The sequence below is a fragment of the Telmatherina bonti genome (assembly GCF_933228915.1).
Source record: "Telmatherina bonti genome assembly, chromosome: 16".
NCBI lineage: Eukaryota > Metazoa > Chordata > Actinopteri > Atheriniformes > Telmatherinidae > Telmatherina > Telmatherina bonti.
In genome coordinates, this window is record NC_136614.1 from 35,792,709 (window position 1) to 35,812,930 (window position 20,222).

The 20,222-nt window shown below is 43.1% G+C and overlaps 1 protein-coding gene across 1 annotated transcript; it reads left to right on the top strand.

Annotated features, from left to right (window-relative positions):
- Window positions 1–3,417: 3,417 nt before the first annotated feature.
- LOC306767264 (leucine-rich repeat and fibronectin type-III domain-containing protein 2-like) lies at window positions 3,418–19,435 on the top strand (the record flags this gene model as incomplete). The annotated part of the gene is made up of 6 exons (XM_079255185.1): window positions 3,418–4,790; window positions 7,635–8,499; window positions 14,489–15,037; window positions 15,179–15,350; window positions 16,264–16,337; window positions 19,364–19,435. The coding sequence occupies 6 exons, from the start codon at window positions 3,418–3,420 to the stop codon at window positions 19,433–19,435; spliced, it is 3,105 nt and encodes a 1,034-aa protein (XP_079111311.1).
- Window positions 19,436–20,222: the final 787 nt, after the last annotated feature.

Genomic DNA, 20,222 nt, shown 5'->3' on the forward strand with positions numbered 1-20,222 from the left:
GTAAGCCAAAAAGTTAATTTTGGACACTGCGCACTGGATGCACAGCCATCTGAAAACTACAGTAAATTTACACATAGTTACACATCTAGTACAGTAACTGAATACATAACAGAGAATGCAACACTTTGTTCATACTCTCTTTGCCATCTTATAGTTATTTACTCACAGCATTAAAGAAAACCCAACCTTTGTGCTGAGTTGTGCACAACTTTAAACAATATAATCAAAATTTTTATAAAATGCTTTACATGTTAAAAACAATATATTCACAACAACATGCTGTTACTGCCATCCTTAAGGGAGTTGCTTTTAACTGCAAGGGCATGAAGCTTGTCCTTTTTATCTGGGTACGACACTTGCCCTCTCAGCAGGGGTACGACACTTGCCCTCTCAGCAGGGGTACGACACTTGCCCTCTCAGCAGGGGTACGACACTTGACCTTTCGGCAGGGGTACGACACTTGCCCTCTCAGCAGGGGTACGACACTTGCCCTCTCAGCAGGGGTACGACACTTGCCCTCTCAGCAGGGGTACGACACTTGACCTCTAGGCAGGGGTACGATACTTGACCTCTCAGCAGGGGTACGACACTTGACCTCTAGGCAGGGGTACGACACTTGACCTCTAGGCAGGGGTACGACACTTGACCTTTCGGCAGGGGTACGTCACTTGACCTCTCAGCAGGGGTACGACACTTGCCCTCTGGGCAGGGGTACGACACTTGCCCTCTCAGCCGTGGTACGACACTTGACCTCTCAGCAGGGGTACGACACTTGACCTCTAGGCAGGGGTACGACACTTGACCTCTGGGCAGGGGTACGTCACTTGACCTTTCGGCAGGGGTACGACACTTGACCTTTCGGCAGGGGTACGTCACTTGACCTTTCGGCAGGGGTACGTCACTTGACCTCTCAGCAGGGGTACGACACTTGCCCTCTCAGCAGGGGTACGACACTTGACCTCTCAGCAGGGGTACGACACTTGACCTCTAGGCAGGGGTACGACACTTGACCTCTAGGCAGGGGTACGACACTTGACCTTTCGGCAGGGGTACGTCACTTGACCTTTCGGCAGGGGTACGACACTTGACCTCTCAGCAGGGGTACGACATTTGACCTCTAGGCAGGGGTACGTCACTTGACCTTTCGGCAGGGGTACGACACTTGACCTCTAGGCAGGGGTACGACACTGGACCTCTAGGCAGGGGTACGACACTTGACCTTTCGGCAGGGGTACGTCACTTGACCTTTCGGCAGGGGTACGACACTTGACCTTTCGGCAGGGGTACGTCACTTGACCTTTCGGCAGGGGTACGTCACTTGACCTCTCGGCAGGGGTACGACACTTGCCCTCTCGGCAGGGGTACGACACTTGACCTCTCAGCAGGGGTACGACACTTGACCTCTAGGCAGGGGTACGACACTTGACCTCTAGGCAGGGGTACGACACTTGACCTTTCGGCAGGGGTACGTCACTTGACCTTTCGGCAGGGGTACGACACTTGACCTCTCAGCAGGGGTACGACACTTGACCTCTAGGCAGGGGTACGACACTTGACCTCTAGGCAGGGGTACGTCACTTGACCTTTCGGCAGGGGTACGACACTTGACCTCTAGGCAGGGGTACGACACTTGACCTCTAGGCAGGGGTACGACACTTGACCTTTCAGCAGGGGTACGTCACTTGACCTTTCGGCAGGGGTACGACACTTGACCTTTCGGCAGGGGTACGATACTTGACCTCTAGGCAGGGGTACGACACTTGACCTTTCGGCAGGGGTACGTCACTTGACCTTTCGGCAGGGGTACGACACTTGACCTTTCGGCAGGGGTACGTCACTTGACCTTTCGGCAGGGGTACGTCACTTGACCTCTCGGCAGGGGTACGACACTTGCCCTCTCGGCAGGGGTACGACACTTGACCTCTCAGCAGGGGTACGACACTTGACCTCTAGGCAGGGGTACGACACTTGACCTCTAGGCAGGGGTACGACACTTGACCTTTCGGCAGGGGTACGTCACTTGACCTTTCGGCAGGGGTACGACACTTGACCTCTCAGCAGGGGTACGACACTTGACCTCTAGGCAGGGGTACGACACTTGACCTCTAGGCAGGGGTACGTCACTTGACCTTTCGGCAGGGGTACGACACTTGACCTCTAGGCAGGGGTACGACACTTGACCTCTAGGCAGGGGTACGACACTTGACCTTTCAGCAGGGGTACGTCACTTGACCTTTCGGCAGGGGTACGACACTTGACCTTTCGGCAGGGGTACGATACTTGACCTCTAGGCAGGGGTACGACACTTGACCTTTCGGCAGGGGTACGTCACTTGACCTTTCGGCAGGGGTACGTCACTTGACCTCTCAGCAGGGGTACGACACTTGCCCTCTCAGCAGGGGTACGACACTTGACCTCTAGGCAGGGGTACGACACTTGACCTCTAGGCAGGGGTACGACACTTGACCTTTCGGCAGGGGTACGTCACTTGACCTTTCGGCAGGGGTACGACACTTGCCCTCTCAGCAGGGGTACGACACTTGCCCTCTCAGCAGGGGTACGACACTTGACCTCTGGGCAGGGGTACGTCACTTGACCTCTAGGCAGGGGTACGACACTTGCCCTCTCGGCAGGGGTACGTCACTTGACCTTTCGGCAGGGGTACGACACTTGCCCTCTCGGCAGGGGTACGACACTTGCCCTCTCAGCAGGGGTACAACACTTGACCTCTAGGCAGGGGTACGACACTTGCCCTCTCAGCAGGGGTACAACACTTGACCTCTAGGCAGGGGTACGACACTTGACCTCTCAGCAGGGGTACGACACTTGACCTCTAGGCAGGGGTACGACACTTGCCCTCTCAGCAGGGGTACGACACTTGACCTCTCAGCAGGGGTACGACACTTGACCTCTCAGCAGGGGTACGACACTTGACCTCTAGGCAGGGGTACGATAAGTTGACCTCTCGACCTTGGTACAACACTTTACCTCTCGGCAGGAGTACAACACCCATTCTTGGCAGGGGTACAACATTTGACCGCTCGGCCTGGGTACAACATGCCCTCTGGGCAGGGGTACGGACACTTGAGCTCTCTGCCTTGGTATGACACTTGACCCTTCGGCAGGGTACGACACTTGACCTCTGGGCAGTAGTCTTCATATGAGAAGCAGACAACACTGAGAAGAGCAGAGGAGCAGGTAGGAAGTTTGAGCAATGTGAGGGCAGTGTTACTTTTAACAGCAATACTTTAGTTTTTGTTGTAAGCAGTCAACAAACTAACTGAGTTAATTTTTAATTCAAATAACTAGTAACTGTAACTAGTTACGTTTTTCAGTAACTACCACAACCAATCTATTTTTTAACTTTGTTTACTGCCTAGATTTATATGTAGGACTCTACATGGACCACATCTCTACATGGACCACATCATCAGCTGTCTGCTGGTCGTGGGAGCAACGGTGATAATCGCCCACAAGTGTCCCAAGTACTGTGAATGCCGTAATCTTTCGGAATCCCTGGGGACCTTGTGTCCCTCCAGAGGTCTTCTTTTTGTGCCTTCAGACATTGACCCCAGCACAGTGGAGCTACGGCTGGGAGGCAACTACATCCGCTGCATCACGCAGCAGGACTTTGCCAACATGAGTGATTTAGTGGACCTGACCCTCTCAAGGAACACTATCAGCTACATTCAGCCCTTTTCGTTTATTGACCTGGAATTGCTTCACTCAATTCATCTTGACAACAACCGCTTAATAGAGCTAGGGCCTGATGACTTGCGAGGCTTGGTTAACCTACAGCATCTGATTATAAACAACAACCAGTTGAGACACATCCATGACAAGGCCTTTGAAGACCTGGCGCTTGCTTTGGAGGATTTAGACCTTTCCTATAACAATTTGATGTTTTTCCCCTGGGACTCAGTCCAACAAATGATTAATCTGCACCAGCTTAGCTTGGACCACAATCTTTTAAAATTTATTCCAGAGGGTACCTTTGCAAACCTGGAAAAGTTGACAAGACTTGATTTGGCATCAAATAACTTGCAGAAGCTTCCCCCAGATTCAGCCTTTGCCCGAGCACAGGATCCAGTTTTCCTTACTGCACTGTATGCTCCTCAGCTGTCCCTGAGCCTTGGTGGGAACCCACTGCACTGTAACTGTGAGATGCTGTGGCTGCGTAGGCTTGACAGACAAAATGAACTGGAGACTTGTGCTTCCCCACCTGCCCTGAAGGGTCTTTATTTTTGGTACGTAAAGGAAGAGGACTTTGTTTGTCAACCACCTCGTATTACAAAGCATACACACAGGATGCTTGTTTTAGAAGGACAGATGGCAAGTTTAAGTTGTGAAGCAATTGGAGACCCTAGCCCAACCATCCACTGGGTGTCACCTGATGACCGACTGCTTGGCAACTCTTCCCAAATCACAGTTTTCAGCAATGGAACTCTGATTATCAACATTGCCACCTCCAAGGACTATGGCACCTTCACTTGCATTGCTTCCAATGTTGCTGGGGAGTCCAGTGCCTCTGTGGAGGTGTCCATCATATATCTCCCTCATCTAAACAATGGCAGTGGGAGACCAGAACAACTCAATACCCATCTATCTGACATTGCAGGTACTGTAAGAATTAGCAAGACTTCACAAGGCCAACCAGAGAGGACAGTGTCTGTCTCAGACGTGAAAACTACTACAGCGTTGGTCAAGTGGACAATGAGAGAGTCAGCCCCAAAGGTGAAAATGTACCAGCTCCAGTATAATTGCTCTGATGACAAGGTTCTAATCTACAGGTAAATATTTTGTTTTGTTTTCAAGTGATGTTGGTGCAGTCTATGAACATGAATTACCAAATCTGGAGCTCTTAGGCTGCTATTCTGCAGGTTTTAAATGTTGACCTTTGCTAAAAACCTGATTCAAATTAAATAGTTCTCCAACAGCTTTCCAAGTTCTGCACAATGGTTCATTAAGTTGAGTGAGATGTTTTGAAGCAGAAAATCTGCAGAAGAATAGCCCAAGATCTCAGAGTTGATGATCCCTGCTAGATTATATAAATAGTGATTAACTGATGGACGGACGGATGGCGCATGGAGAGCCAGCACCACATGGGTCCGAGGAATCCCCATCCCCCCCAGAAGAGCCCTGACCAGGACAGAGTGGGACCAGCCCACCCAGAGCAAAACTACCACAGGCCAGCACCACCCGGCATACCAGGGCTGGGCATATATATATATATATATATATATATATATATATATATATATATATATATATATATGTATATATATATATGTATATATATATGTATATATATATATGTATATATATATATATATATATGTATATATATATATATATATATATATGTATATATATATATATATATATATATATATATATATATATATATATATATATATATATATATATAAATTTATATATATATATATATATATATATATATATATATATATATATATATATATATATATATATATATATATTTATACTTTAAATCTGAACAGATTCCTTTGTCATATAAAGGTTAAATCTGCTCTTTTTCAATTCAGGTCATTCTGCGCATGCTCGTTACCTTGTCCCGTTACGATGATGCACATATATGGCAAACCGTTAACATAAATGATCGGACAGAAATTAATGCTGCTTTTCTGCATAAATTCTTAGTGAATCTGATGTAAATTCTGTGTACTTAGGTTGAGAACATGCGGGGGTGTTTTATACATATTTTATCATCAAGACTTGACTTCAGCACACATTACCAAATCAATGCACTGCAAAGACAGACATGACCAGAGTATCGCTGATCCTTGGTGTTCCTGTTTTAATTAAACAAGGTTTGGAATAGTATTCAAATCACTACACCTGTAATATAACATCATTCATGTCTGTTACAATGTCACGTAACGTCCTAGGTTGTGTTTGGTGAACACAGTCTTGTCATTTGATCACTGTTAGCATAGTCGCACTGCTGCATTAGTAGCTTTAGCTTTGTCACAAAATGCATAGAGTCCCCCTGCAGTCTCATTAAATTTCGTATCTGGCAAAAATAGTTTGTTTTCATCATTATACATTGTTAAAACTTGTGATATGTCTGCAGCTTCTTTTCCTCCTCCGCTGTCAGGTTCTACTTTTTATAGACATATCTGCCTCTTTCACCTCGCAACAAGAGACGGTAGCTAGAATGGGTTTCCTTGCCCTTGTCATGCAGCGGCCCGGAGAACATCTGCTACAGATGCTTTAGATTTCTGACACTGTAATATTTTGTGCACTCACATGAGTTTGATAAATAAACACGGCCACTGTTCAGCCATACTTCCACTCTTTATTATTCTCCTCCCTACTCCGTGTCAGTACATACCCACATACAGTATGCGCCCTCTGCTGTAAAGGAGTGGAACTTTCTGTAATGTTTCGGGACATCCAGAATATCTAACACTGCAACCGTGTCCTGTAGTAATCTCCGTTAGGGAAAATAATACAATTTTGTCAATTAATTTAAGAACAAGTCAGATAAATCTCCAAGTGACCTGTGACTTACTGATCCACCTGGTGGATGTGATCTTCAGCAATTACATTAAAATTAAATTTACAATCACACTGTCTTTTTATGATATGGTTTAGTTTTATTAGGATATCAAGGTCATGACCTGACTACCCAGTTCATAACACAGCTTACTTCCTGGGTGATAATGCTACTGACTTCCTGGCTAGCAACATGGCAAACCCTCTGGACCTCCTGGATAATGACATACTGAAACAGGATGGTGCCATAGTGGTTAGTCCTGGAGCCTCACTGCAAGAAGGTCACTGGTTTAAACTGTGTGGAGTTCACATGTTCTCCTTGTGTATGTGTGGGTTCTCTCTGGGTACTCGTCTTCATCCCACCGACAAGACTTGCTTGTTAGGTTAATTCCTATGGTTAATTGATCACATGTAGGTTGCTTTGGATAAAAGCGTCTGCCTGTTAAACACTGACCTCCTAGTTAACATACGGACCTCCTGGTTAGTAACCCAGCTGATCAACCTTCAATCAGATCCACTCGCTCCATCTGTGTTGAAAGATTCTGAATGTATTTAGATGCATTAGGAGGTTATTGACTTTACAAACTTTAAGAGGTTCCATATTTAAGGTGGAATGAGCATTTATTCTGCAGTACATCACTCCTTCTTTTTCCACTACACCAGGAGGATGTTGATCATGTGACCAGACTGCAGGGTTGTTTTCCATGTTCATGAATATAAGTTATTATCTGGTCTTTATAAAGCAACTACCTGAAGTGATTGAACCTCACTGTGTGATTATTTATAACCAGGTTATTACTTTTAAAATAAGGGACAAACTGGTTTCTGTGTGTGTGTGTGTGTGTGTGTGTGTGTATACATCAGGAGCTTTTATGGTCCTACAAAAACGCTATTCACCACTTTCCGATTAAAACCAATAACAAAGTGTGTCCAAAATTTTGACTGGTACTATGAGACTGACAGCAGTTTTTGTAAAAAAAAAAAATTTAAGTTCAAGTTAAGTTTTTTTAGAAGATTCATCAGAAGTTGTTAAACAAGGTCCAGTGTTCATTTTTTATTGTATATAACTTATTGTCTATTTGTCTGTTTTAAAGGATGGTTCCAGCCTCAAGGAATACTTTCTTGTTGACAAATCTGGTGTCGGGAACCCGCTATGATCTGTGCCTGCTTGCCACCTGGGATGACACTACCAGCACACTCACAGCCACCAATATGGTGGGCTGCACACATTTCTTCACCCAGGATAGATATCTTCAGTGCCAGTCTCTGTCCAGCAAACTGCTAGGGGGCAGCGTGATCCTGGTGGCGGGGGGCATCACTGTGACCTTCCTGCTAGTGTTCATTGTTGTCATCATAGTACACCACAAGGCTACCGATATTGAACCATCTTCAGGAAAGTTGAGCATCCTTGGAGAAACAATTTCTCAGATCAATGTGGACCGACTTCGTATGCTCTGGCCTCTGTCTCAGCATCGAACTGAGCCGGAGGTCAACATGACTCTGCAGGAGGAGGTGATGGAGTTCAAGCGTGACTCCCTCCAGAGCAGCCTCACCTCTTCTTCCTGTTCTTCTTCTTCAAACTCCATTGCTGGTGGATCATGCCGCCCAAACAGCACACTTACCAACATTTTAAGATCAACTCCTGCCAAACCCCTGTCCAACCTGGATCACCTGCGAGGGGCACAGGGCTGTGACCCAGTAGCATTCAGCAGTACCACAATGACGACAAAGCTGAGTCAGACAATCGACTACAGCCTTAGTCGGCTTCTCATGCTGCCGCTTAATTACAAGCCAAAGAGGAGCCAGTCATTTGACTTAGGAGACACAATGGATAGTGCTTCTCACCTTCCTAGCAAACCTTGTAGAATCAGCCACGTCTGGACAAAGAGGAGACTATCTGCAAATGGCATGCAACTGCAGTCTGAGGAGAAAAAGGGTACATGTGGGAGCAGGGGGAAGGTAGACAGTGCTGACTGGGTGTTAGAAAGTACCGTTTAAGACATCAGTCTTACTGTGCAAATATACTCTTCCAAAACTGATGGCCAGTTGCCTTTCAAGACAAAACTACTGAATAAAAGGTTTTTGTCTTGCACGAGGCAGGTGTAATAACCAAGTGCAGGAGGAATATAACCAGGATTCATGGCTTGATGCTGCTCTTCCCACAAAATGATCTTGTGTTTCTGCCTGTGTGTTACATGGATATTCTTCTAGGTGTTTCTCACAAATTTCTACTCTACCATATAAAGTATTACATTTTCGTTTTCTCTATTTTAAATGTTCTCATGAATATTCCACTGCATGTCATTTGACTTTTTAAGTAAAGTGTAATTGAGGTTACATTATAAAGTTTTGTAAATGATTATTTTCGCTACTCACCAATGCTGAGTGGATAGACAGGTTATATATATATATATATATATATATATATATATATATATATATATATATATATATATATATGTACTTTTTTATACAAAGTATATGTTTTAAAGGGGAATTTGTATGTGGAATAGCCATGAATATCCTGTGTGACCGCATCACATGTGAAACGTTGCTGTTTTGTTTAAAAATGCCAAATGACATGAAGAAGAAATCAATGCAAATGATAGGATAACCTGCATAATTCTGCCTGTTAGTATCAGTTTTTGTATAAATATGTTTTAGTTTCAGTTGCAATCGAGTGTTTTTTCTTTCTTTAACTTTTATTTTAATAATTTTCAGTAGCCATGTTTGCAAAGCAAACAAAGAACACCTTAAGTTAAACCAGCGGTAAGGAACCTTGGTCCTCATCCTGCAAGATCTTCAGGTGTCCTTGCTCTATCACACCTGGTTTAAATTGATGAATCACCTTCAGAACTGGATAGGATGTTGAATCAATTTGATTTTAATCATGTGTGTGAGAGGAGGGACACATAGAAAACATATAGGACTGTGGTTCTCGAGGACCAGGGTTTGCCATCACTGCATTAAACAAAACATGATGTCCTGGTTTATTGGTAAATACCTACACAGACAATTAAGGTATACATTTATGGAGGATTTCTTTTTTTCTTTTTTTACAACCTCAGCTAGGAAGATGAATTTATCAGTAAAAGTATAACGTACTAGCCAGAACTGGTTACTGAAATCTGGACACATCACAAAAGCAAAACTAAAAAATTATGCAAAAGACAAACATCATAGTTGAACTTAAAACTGAGAACAAAACTTATTTAAAACAATGCGTGGTGGATTGTTTTGTTTTCATAACGATGCTTTTTTTTTTTTTTCCAACTTGGATCATCAACTACTACTATATTTCCAACTGTCCTTTTGTAGTTGGAAAGTCTTTATTTTCCTTTTAAACAGGGCCACATTTGTCAGGGAAACTCATCTGAAAGATGCACAGCAAAGTTGAGTATGTGGATGGTGGCTGTGGAAAATGTGCCAAATCTTCTGTCTTAATAACTTACTCTGCTCCTGATTCTTGTCTGGTGTCATTAATTTATGTGCAATATTTAAGTCTGAACAAAATGTATAATTAACTCTTCATTTACAAACAGGGGCCTCAGCACTATGTAAAGCTGTACTCTGATACCTCCACATACTCACCTATCATCCCACAAATTCATTTTCCTGACAGCTGTGACTTCAATAGAAATGGAAATAAACAAACTTTACCAACAGTACCATATTCATTCCTAATAATTATTATCATCATAAACAAAGAAATAACCCATCAAACACTCATTTACTCACTTTCTGTGCTTAGTTTATCCAGATCAGTGACACAAACTGTTGGAGAGTACTGGGCCAAAAATACTATAATGAAGTATAGTCCTATATTTGAAATGCTTTTAAGTTGTATCAGTTTTAAAAGAACAGCATGAAAAAAGACCCAGGTGTCGCATTAATGGAAAAAAATTAATTAAGGTTACCAAAGTAAATGGAAAAACCAGGAGAAACAACCCCAACTGTTTAATTTGTAGTAAAAACTTTTTTAAAATGCACCAAAGTGCCTGTAAAAGTGCTTTTACTCATTCACTGGAAGGAACATGCACCTCCATGTGCTCACGCAGACCTCATGGGTTACTTGAAAACACTGCATACTCATTTTTTTTTGTTTGGTTTTACCATATGATATGATAGCCACATTTTCAAGATTGTAGTCCTCCATGCCCACCTCATGCATGGTCTACCTGTGTAGCTGAGTAAAAATGCTTTTTTAAAGAAAAGATGAACATTTCTTAATGTTAATCAGTTATTATGAACATTCTTCAAACCTGTCATACTTTACTGTCAAATGGCTGTTTTTTTTTAAATATTTGTCAGGTCATCTATCAAACATTGTTATCAAAGTTCCTAGTAGCCTGTTGTTGTGAGGGGGGCTGTAATTAGTGGTGCACCACAGCTGCATGTGTGACATTTTGCAGCTGGGAAACTTTTGTATGGGTAAGACGCGTTTCAGTGTTGTCTCTCTCTTTAACAAGCTAACGGTCAAAAAATGTTTTGCTTTGGCTTAGACGCCTTAAGAAAGTGAATATATTACTGCTACTCTTTTAGTTTTTTTTAATGAGTTAATGAGTTTAATGTGACTAAATGTGCTGGGGATTTTCCCACGTTCCCACTGAGAGAGAGACTGTGCCGTTGTCCGTGTCTCAACTGTGCCCTTTCATGTTATTCACAGAATAAATGTGCAGATCCTGATCCTTGGTGTGATGTTATTGTCTGTCAGCAACCATTCAAGGGCCGTTACACCTGCAATGTCTAACTAAAATATGGTTTCAAACTGAACGTTTGTAATAAAATCTTTAATGAAAGCCTGTTGTGCAGAAGGTTATTGCAACATGTAGTTTGTCTTCTCTAGTTCGTTTTAATGTGATCAGATTCAGTTCAATCCTTTTGACTCAGAACACAAACAACAAGTCAAACACCTTACTATTTGACTGAAAAAAGATCAGGAGCCTTATTTACGAAGCTGTCGCACAAAACCCGGTGTATGCCAATTATAGTCAACTTTTGGGATTTGTCAAAACACGACTTGGCGGTAAAACATCCTGACCTCCACGCCAACTCTGACCCTGGCGTACGCACAACATCTGGAAACGGTGACATCAAAGGCAGAAAATAAAACCAAGGAAATTGTGTGAAATTTGAAACATTTGTTCAAAATCAAATATAAACTTTCACACAAAATGTTATACATTAACAGCATGTGCAAAGAATAAAGAAAAAAAAAAAAGAAAATGCACCTTTTATATTGTTACACCACCACAAACATCAACCGCTGAATTCTGTCCTGAAACGAAGTAGTTTTACATGTTATAAAAACCATTTCACACAGTTAAGTCATACAGAAACCATAATAATAAAGGTCTAAATGAGTAATTGTATTAAAATGACGTGTCGCCCATCATCAGGCTGATCAGGGTGTTTCCTCCACCTGCAGATACAGAACATGAAGGGATGGTTGGATATAAAATCCACCCAAATGCGTAAAGGCGTACAGTGGCTTATCTGTCCCTGCGGATGAGCCTTGGAGACTCTGGACTCCAGTCCGGCACCTTCCAAAGGGAAGGGACTGACAGGTCGGATCCGCTCCTTTTCCCAACCCAGAGCAGAGGAACAGAACGATGTTCTCCACAGCCAGACGTGGTGTAGCGGCCATCGGGCAGATGGAGGCAGGTGGAGGTGCCTCCATGCCCAGGAGGAAACCTGTTGTACAGCTGCAGATGTGTGCAGATAGTGGAGACGCTACATAACATGCTACTAAATGGCGTCAGCGCTTCACCTGCGTTCACCTGAACAATCATCCAATCTGAATGATTGTGTTGTCAATCATCCTCTCACGTTGGAACCAAACGCTGCTACTTTACGTCTAGAAGTGATGCAACACATCAGAGGTGGAGAATTCTCAATTATTCACAAGTTTATCTTTAGTGTGGTTTCTGTCAGGGTGGTGTTTATTTCTCTCCATCTCCTGCACCTCCTCCTTCATGGCAGTTATTGGTTCCTCTGCGAGGACACCGCAGCTAGGACACAAGGTGGAATCACTTAATCTGTTAAATTCAGTCTCAAAATACAACAGAAATGGCTGCCACGTCACAATGTATTTATGAATAGTCATTGACAGTATGTTTCAAATGCTCGAGCTTCAAGTGTGACATAACATCTTCTATCCATCGCTTATGAGACGGGGGAGCGGCTTTTTTCCAGTTGAGCAGTATTAAGCATCTTGCAAGTAGTGTAATGAATGCTATTACATCGGTTTGGTGCGTAGTAATTGGTGTACCTGGAGGGCCAACCCCAAATAGAGCAGTTATAGAACATGGTTCAATATTCCTCTTACACATAAATGATATTGTCTTAAAGATGGCCTGACAGAATGTGTAAAGTTTAGGGCAAAGCCAAAACATGTGACTGAGGTCAGCAGGGCCACGTCTGCACCTGAGACAAAATGAGTCTGAACCAGGGTACATTTTACCTATTCTACTTGGAGATAAATGCAGTCTTTGTAATACCTGAAAGTGTAGTAGACCATATCTAATGCATATTGAAGAAGAATGAATTATTGTGACTGCCTCCTGCCAAGCTCTATCTGTAAAGGTTTCCCATAGTGTCATAGGTCTTCAGACTCTGTGTGTGGGGGGGTTCTCTTTCAGATTCCTACGTCACAGCTGTCATTCATCAACCCATCATAGCTGTCATTCATCAACCCATCATAGCTGTCATTCATCAACCCATCACAGCTGTCATTCATCAACCCATCACACAGCAGTATATCCCTCAGAGTCCATCCAGCAGTCAACGCCAGATTGTACTACGAACTAGTGGTATCTGGTCTCTAGAATTCTTAAGGTTATGTAAACGCTTATCTCATGTCTAATGATTCTTTGTCCTCCTAGAAGTATCCAGTCTGATTCCATCGCCATCTTCAATCTCTTGGAACCCACTCAGCAACCAGTCTTGCGCCACACCCGGATCCACCTGAACTCCCAAACATCCATTCACCTGCCAGCCGGCCTGCAACTCCATCAGCTCCCTGAATCTCACCTGCTCACAATAAAGTTGGTGCTCAGCCCAACATTCCCTGTCTGCTCTTTGGGTCCAAAACCCTGCACATGTGACGGAACGATCTGGCCAACATGGACCCAGCTGACCGGAAAGCGGAACCCAGCTCCACAGATCTTTTACATGCTGTTGCCAGCCAAGGTAATTTGCTTGGACAACATTCACAGATGTTGAATACCCTTGGACAAAGTCAGCAGTCCATGCAAAACAAAATGGCTGAGCTAAGTGACAGGGTGGCAGCCTTGCTTAATTTATGCTCTCAGCCTTCAATTTCCTCAGTTCTGCACCTCTGCTGTTGCCTCAGTGCCACCTGCTCCCCTGCCCAGTCGAGAGGGTCATGTTCCTGATTCCAAGCCATACTCTGGAGAATTGGGGAAATGTAGAGGTTTTTTATTGCAATGTTCTTTGGTTTTTGAACAGAAACTATTAACCTTCTTGTCTGACCAGGCCAAGATTTCTTATATAGTCGAATTTTTGAGTGACAGAGCCCTTTCCTGGGCAGAAGCTGTACTAGGGAGCTGACCAATAAGTTCTTTTTCTCTCGATGGATTCCTGGAAGAAATGAGGAAGGTATTTGACAACCCTGTGAGAGGCCGAGATTCAGCCAAACGACTACTCTCAATTCATCAGGGTGGTTTAAGTTGAATTTACTGTTGAGTTCCGGACTTTGGCGGCAGACGCCAGCTGGAACAACGAGGCATTACAAGATCATTTTCTTAACAGTTTGAACGATGCAGTTAAAGATGAACTGGCTACATGTGATCTTCCCACTTCACTGGATGTTTTAATTTCTCTTGCCATCACAGTGGATAATAGGCTACGAGAAAGACGGAGAGAAAGGAGAGCGATTTCCTCAACCCTTCGGACTGCTGCCACTAATATATCTCCTTCCTTACAGACTCAACCCTCTAATCAAACTATTGAGGAGCCCATGCAATTGGGAAGAGCACATCTGACCCAAGCAGAACGAACTAGGAGAAGGCAGGCTGGTGAGTGCTTCTATTGTGGCCAGTTGGGTCACATTTGTGTTGCTTTTGATGCACTTCGGGACTCCACCATCTTCACCAAATTGGATTTAAGGAATGCATACCATTTGATTCGCATCAAGGAGGGTGACGAGTGGAAAACTGCCTTCAACACACCGATGGGACACTTTGAATATTTGGTCATGCCCTTTGGTCTTACCAATGCTCCTGCAGTTTTCCAAGCTTTGGTCAATGATGTTTTGCGAGATTTCCTGAATCGCTTTGTTTTTGTGTACTTGGACGACATTTTAATTTTCTCAAGAAACCATGAGGAACATGTTTGCCATGTTCGTCAGGTTCTCCAACGGTTGTTGGAGAACAAACTGTTTGTGAAAGCCGAGAAGTGCGAGTTTCATGCGGAGTTGGTGACTTTTTTGGGATACATCTTTGCACGTGGGCAGATGAAAACAGATCCTGAGAAGGTGAGGGCTGTAGCCAGCTGGCCAAGACCTGATTCTGTTAGACAACTACAACGTTTTATTGGATTTGCCAATTTCTACAGGCGGTTCATTAAGAACTTTAGTCACGTTGTTGCGCCCCTTACCCGTCTCACTTTCTCGAAGGTTCCCTTTGTTTGGTCAGAGGATGCTGAAGGTGCTTTTCAGAGACTGAAGGCAAGCTTCACCTCTGCTCCTGTCCTCCACCAGCCTGATCCCACCAGACAGTTCATTGTGGAGGTTGACGCTTCTGATGTTGGGGTCGGCGCAGTTCTTTCACAGAGGTCAGCCCAGACGAGTCAGCTCCATCCTTGCGCTTTCTTCTCAAGACGCTTATCACCAGCAGAAAGAAACTACAACGTTGGGGATTGTGAATTGTTGGCTGTAAAGTTGGCATTGGAGGAGTGGAGGCACTGGTTGGAGGGAACTGAACTGCCTTTTATCGTCTGGACAGATCATCGAAATTTGGAGTACATCCAGACTGCTAAAAGACTTAACTCTCGTCAGGCCCGGTGGGCCTTATTCTTTGGAAGATTTAACTTTGTCATTACTTACAGACCAGGGTCCAACAAGACTAAACCAGATGCCCTCTCACGTCAGTTCAGTCCTGAGGAATCACCCTCCAATCTGGACACGATTATACCCACATCATGCCTGGCGGGAGCCGTTACCATTCATGTCCAAGCATTAATCAAGCCATGTTTCTTGAGGCAATGTTAATGAAAAATTTGCTTTTACAGAACTGCGTACTTGGAGATACCAAAAGAAGTCAGCTTGTGGTACACCAAAGTCCCTTTTGAACAGATCAAAAGTTATGAATCAGCCTCCCATAAAAAGGTACTTTACACATCTGATTCCTCTCCTGTGCCACTGTTGAAAAGATGGATCTATCAGAGACGGGGTGAAATGAACATTGGACAGTATAGGATATGCGATTAGTGCATGCCGGCATTTAAAGGTAGGCAAATTTTACTGGTAGGCAAACATTGAAGAAGGGTCTTTGTCATTAATTAAACTTGTCATTTAATAACGCATCAAATATGACAGACTGGAACCTACATGTTTAAAAAAAACTATCTAATTACGATTGTAGTTATTTTTTTAGTTAATTTATTTTGAAAATATTGAAAATCTTACATACTCTACCTTTATGACAAACTCTTTTGGCCATTTTGGGTCCTTGAATGTCATCTCTTGACCATCTGCTGTAGTAATCCTCAGTGTTGCTGGGTACCTCAGGTCGGAGCGAACTCCGCTGCTGCTCCGAAGCAGATTCCTCACCTCGGTAAACGTGGCGCGCTGTTTACTCACAGCCTGGGTCAAGTCTGGTAGTATGCAGATACGATCACCATCTGTGGTTGTAATCACCCCCGCCTCAGCTGCCTTTTTGAGAAGTAGTTCCTTCTCTGTAAAATAGTGACATTTTACCATAAATGCCCTTTGTGGCAGGTCATCTTGTGCTGGCTTGGTACGGAGTGTGCGGTGCGCCCTATCCAGGGTCGGCACTCAGACCTGTGACCTGTGTATAATGTTATAGGACAAGTTGTTCCTGAACCTGAATTCCCCCTCGGGGATTAATAAAGTTTACCTCAACCTAAATACTGCTGCTACTGCTCCAACTACCTCTACTATTACTTATACTACTACTGTTACAACTACTACTACTAATACTCCTACAACTACTACTACAGCTACAACGACTACTATTGCTTCTACTTCTGCTGCTACAACTACTACTGCTGCTGCTATTACTGCTACAACTAATAATACCACTACTACTATTTCTACTACTACTGCTACAACTACAACTGCTACTGCTTCAACTACTACTAGTAGTACTGCTACAACTACTACTGCTACTTTTACACTACTACTATTAAAACTGCTACAATTACCTCTACTACTACTTACACTACTACTGTTACAACTGCTCCTACTACTACTATAATTCCTACTACCACTACTAATACTACTACTTCTTCTTCTAATACTGTTACAACTACAACTAGTACTAACACTACTAATAATACTGCTTTTATTTTTAATTACACTACAATCATGACTCACCCATGCACACACGACACAGGCAGGTGGTTGGGGGGGCGGGGTTGGTGCCTGGCCGGGAGTCGGGAATGGCCTGCTAGGCCCTGGGGTCTTGGGTTCCTGCCTGATGCTTCAGGCCATGGTAGCACTCAGTTGATCCTTGATGGCATGACCACAGGTTGCACATTCACATGTACATGCCCACAAAAGTGTTCATCTTTCCAACTACTTCCTACTAACTATTGCAGATGTTTATCTGTTAAGTCTCTCTGCAGGCATGTCTGATAACGGTTGTGTGTGTGCGTCGATTTCTTTTTGCATATTGTTATTATTCCACTTTGTATATCTTGTTGTACTGTAATACTGTTGTAGTTTTTTACTGTTTTTGCAAATACTGTGTTTTTATTATATACTACAATATTGAATTTCCCTTTGGGGATTGATAATGTGTTTTTCATTTCAGTTTTAGCAGATTAGACACACTGTTTCCCCTTCTTTCTTTTCTCTTGAAAAAAAAAAAAGAGCAAATGCTCTTTTATGCAATTGCATAACCTTTTGGAGAAGCACCACAACTATCCAACTTAATTTATTATAGTAACACACTGGGATTCAAACCCATGAACATCTGAATGAGAGCCATTTCTTTAACCACTACACCAGCACAGCTTTCTGTTGTAGCTTGCAGAAGCGTAAAAATGTTTTACCATTGGAATGGTATAAACTTCCTGCAGTGTGGAATCGGCAAAAGATTTAAATGTGTGAAGTAGCACACAAGATAATGAAATTAGTTTTTGTCAGCATAAGTGTTACAAGAAGTACAACCATTTGGCAAGATTATCAAGATCCAGTACCTGGGTTTGAACCCATAACCTTCTGAATACAAGGTAATTCATTTATCCACTAAACAATCACAGCTGTGGCCTTCATTGTTCTACGTGAGCAACATTGTTTCATTTGAAGCATTGTCACAGTAAGTATTTTACATAGGACAGTCATTTATGCACAGTTTATTTTGTTACTTGAAAAATGCACTTTGTATTGGGTTTTCAACTTCTAGAAACAGACAATCACAGAAACAGATTTGAAAAATTGACAAAAACTTCAATACCTTAAAAAGTTTAAATGTTACAAAGACCAAAAGTCATAGCAATATCTCCTGAATGAGCTGAAGAGTTTGATGTTTGAATGGTTGAAGTCAGGCAAAAGGTGAAGGAGGAATAGCATTTTGCACAGGAAAGAAAACTTTGTTTCATTCAAAGCATTTTAACATCAATTTATTATTGAATTGTCATTTTTGCACGGTTTATTTTTTACTTCAAAGAAACACTTTGTATTAAGGGTGCAACTTTTGAGGACAGACATTGCACTAATTGTAACATATATGTACAGACCGGCCATACTTTAAGTGCAAAGTTTGAAGCTGAAGAAAAAAAAGTCTAAATGTTACAAAGACCAAAAGTCATAGATCATATCTCCTGAATGGGATGAAGAGTTTGATACTTGAATGGTTGAAGTGAGACAAACAGTGTAGGAGCAGTAGCATTTCAAACATTTTGCAAGAAAGACAATGGAGACCGGGACCGAGACAAACTGGACACTGCAAACCGGTGCAGTGCTCCGAACCCCTGTTGAAGCTGTTTTCAGCTCATTATGCAAAAACCAACCAATTGCCGAGCTGAATTTTTTCAACGTCTAATTTGGATTCGGTTCGAAGGACTTTCATCCAATCACAAGGCTGAATTTAGTTTTTACAAAATGCTAAATATCTCAAAAACTACAAAGATTTAAAATAAAAAAAAATCGTAGCACATGTCCTGAAGGAGCTGCACAGTTTAAGATCTGAATGATTGAAGTGACTTGAACGGTGCAGGAGTAGTAGCACGGCAAAATTTGGCAGAATAATATATAATAATAACTAGAACCAGCTATTATTGAAATAATAGCAAATGTGAATGCCCATTTATTGAACTATGCAGAGGCAGAGGCAGACCTTAAGCAGGAAGACATGCCGTAAGAAGGAGAGGACCAAATCTCTCAAATGAAATCCGGGCAACATTAGATGACCATATGGTAAACCATGGAGTGACACTAAGGGAAGCTGGGCTCAGAGTCCAGCCAAATCTGAGCAGATATACAGTGGCATCTGTAATCCGTACATTTCGACAAGAACAAATCCATCAACAGAATTACAGAATTGCATATATACCATAGCTGCACTGCACATACTCATTCCTGAGCAATTTCTCACAAGTGTGTCTTTTCACATAGGGTACAGGGGACGAGAGCGACAAGGAGGAAGGGGGGCCATTTTCACACCAGAGCAAGAAAGAGCCATTGTGAACATAGTCTTAGCCAATAATGCAATAACGCTCAGAGAGATTCAAGCAAAATCAAATTCAAATGAAACAACTGTATCGAGTGCCTTTTGAGAGGAATTCAGAGAGGGTCAAACAGCAGCAGCATGCATATGTGGAGGTATGTATTGTTCACTTTAGGTCTTTGATGTGACTGTGGCAGCCTGGGGCTTGAGGTGTAAACCTTACTTTCCAACACTTCATAAGATTGTGAAGGCTGTTTGTCCAGAGGCTGAGCTCTAGCTGAGTGGTCTCAGTACTTGCTCCCTGATCCAAAGACTGGGGTTCAAATCCTGTGTTGTGTGAGGAAGTAGCCATACAGTTTCACACTGCTGTAGCTATAACTCAGTGACCATGTGCTGAACTCCACATTTTTTGTATTTCAGAGAGTCTTACAAATGGATGCTGATGAAATTCCTCATGAATTCATTTACATCAATGAGGCAGGCTTCGACCTCACAAAAGCAAGAAGAAGAGGCAGAAACATTGGCCACAGGACTATACTCAATGTCCCAGGGCAGCAAGGGGGGAACATCACCCTCTGTGCGGCAATTTCTCAGAATGGGGTCCTCCACCGCCATGCCAAGATGGGACCTTATAGCACACCCCACATTCTGACATTTCTGGACCAGTTACACAACTTGCTTACAGCTAACCAAATAGGCCCACAGCAGATGCTATACATTGTCGTCTGGGATAATATGTCTTTCCACCGCTGTGCTTTGGTCAACAACTGGTTTCAGCAGAACCCCCAGTTTTCTGTGCAATACCTC